At 43.0% G+C, this 2,087-nt stretch overlaps 1 protein-coding gene across 1 annotated transcript in view; it reads right to left on the bottom strand.

Moving 5' to 3' along the window:
* LOC106815807 (NADPH-dependent diflavin oxidoreductase 1-like) overlaps nt 1-2,087 on the bottom strand; it is a 27,706-nt gene that overhangs the window by 1,530 nt on the left and 24,089 nt on the right. Inside the window, exons 9-12 of the mRNA XM_014820317.1 lie at nt 1,474-1,629; nt 1,148-1,265; nt 587-727; nt 390-397 (exon numbers count right to left, since the gene is read on the bottom strand). Of these exons, the coding sequence (XP_014675803.1) occupies nt 390-397; nt 587-727; nt 1,148-1,265; nt 1,474-1,629 (423 nt within the window). The remainder of the gene's footprint in view (nt 1-389; nt 398-586; nt 728-1,147; nt 1,266-1,473; nt 1,630-2,087) is intronic.

Here is a 2,087-nt window from a genome sequence, read left to right as displayed (position 1 = left end):
GAGTGAGGGGGAGTGAGAGTAGACAATACAGAAGTAGATACAGAAGATATAGTAGATATACGAGGTGAGGGGGAGTGAGAGTAGACAATACAGAAGATATAGTAGATACACGAGGTGAGGGGGAGTGAGAGTAGACAATACAGAAGTAGATACAGAAGATATAGTAGATATACGAGGTGAGGGGGAGTGAGAGTAGACAATACAGAAGTAGATACAGAAGATATAGTAGATATACGAGGTGAGGGGGAGTGAGAGTAGACAATACAGAAGTAGATACAGAAGATATAGTAGATATACGAGGTGAGGGGGAGTGAGAGTAGACAATACAGAAGTAGATACAGAAGACATGGTAGCTACACGAGGTGAGGGAGAAAGAGTAGAGAAAGTACGATAAAAGCTGCAAAGTATGAATGGGACAAGCTGCAAAAGCTGCATCGTACAAAAAAAATACTAAGTGCAAAAAAGCGCAAAGTACAAAAAGGGACATATAACGTTCATGATAACGGAGTAAAGGTCTTCTACACTGATTCTGATCAATCATTGATGTCGGGTAATCTCTGCCTGATATATCCAGATGCTCACTTACCCCCACATTCTTCCTGCAGCCTCACTTCCAGGTAACTCCTGAAGGGGGCGACACCTGTTCCGGGCCCAACCATTATCACGGGAGTGGTAGGTTCACGCGGAAACCGAATGGACCCTCTTTTCACCCAGATTGGTATTTTGACTGCAAAATAAATATTGCCGATTAACATTATTATTATTATGCGATAATGAAGTAAGTTCTAAACCACACTTACAATACGATTAGTGTTTTTTAGTGGGATATTTAGTGTTTTTTTCAGTGAGATTAGTGATATTTTATGCGGCAAGCAGTGGTATCATAGTCTCCAAACAAGGAATTATTATTATTATTGTCATTGTTATTATTATTACTATTATTATTATTATTATCGTCATCATCATCATTATTATCATCATCTTCTCCTTCTTTGTCATCGTCATCGTCATCATCATCATCATCGTCACCAAATTTAACGATTTAATTTGGGGACATTGATAAACGCGTTACATTCCGCGTACACCACAAGAAGACAAGCCAGAATGCACGCCGCGACAAAAATAAAAACCGCGTGTTAGTGCGTACCATCGCCACCAGGTGTCAGCGCCGACAGCCACGTGGAGCAGACGCCCCGCCTCGGCTCGAGCAGCTTCGTCCGGTACTCCACCACCGCCATCAGGATCTGTATCTCGTCCGGGTGTGCCTACACACAAGGGGGCGCCACCACTGCCGTTAGTCACCTCAAGACGGGGGCCATTGTAATTGTACTTGCTATATATGTATATGTATATGAAAAAAAATAAACAAACAAAAAAGAAACAGAAAACAAAAAATCGGAAACAATCGCGATCGAACAATCGCCCCTCCCTTCCCTCCTTCCCCCTCCCACCGACAGATGGCAGCACGTGTACCTGCAGACTGGAGGCGATGGAGAAGGCTCGCGGCTGCATGGCGGGGAGAAGGTCGAATAGGCGATCGAACGGGATCTCGCCGCGCACGTGCACGAAGTCTTGCAGTACCTCCACGATGCTGCGACGCGGGCGGTTGCAGTATGCGTACAGCTCTTGCTACAACAAACAGGATGCAATGTTTACTTGCTATACATTAATGGTCCTTACATTTACATCATTTATATTTACATATTATTACATAGGACTACATTTTCATTGAGACTTCTTTGCTTTACTTTCACTCGCCCTTTCTCTATCAACTTTATAATTTTTGTTTTGGTCGCACATTTTCTTTATAAACTTTACTTTCCTTTCCTTTGACCTTTTCTCTATAAACTTTACTTTCCCTTTGCTCGCCCTTTTTTCTATAAACTTATAACTATTATTCTCCCTACTGTTATATTATTAACTCCCTATAACTATATGGCGAGTGAATGGGTGGATACAAACACGTTCGCTCCTAGGCTTTGTTACATCCCCCCACCCCCGCCCTCTCTCTCTCTCTCTCTCTCTCTCTCTCTCTCTCTCTCTCTCTCTCGCTCTCTCTCTGTCTCTCATCACAGCACTGTAACCAT

This window comes from Priapulus caudatus, unplaced genomic scaffold (assembly GCF_000485595.1).
Source record: "Priapulus caudatus unplaced genomic scaffold, Priapulus_caudatus-5.0.1 Scaffold1204, whole genome shotgun sequence".
Lineage (NCBI taxonomy): Eukaryota > Metazoa > Priapulida > Priapulimorpha > Priapulimorphida > Priapulidae > Priapulus > Priapulus caudatus.
Note: the sequence above shows the minus strand (reverse complement) of the source record. Positions and strands in the feature narration are given on the sequence as shown.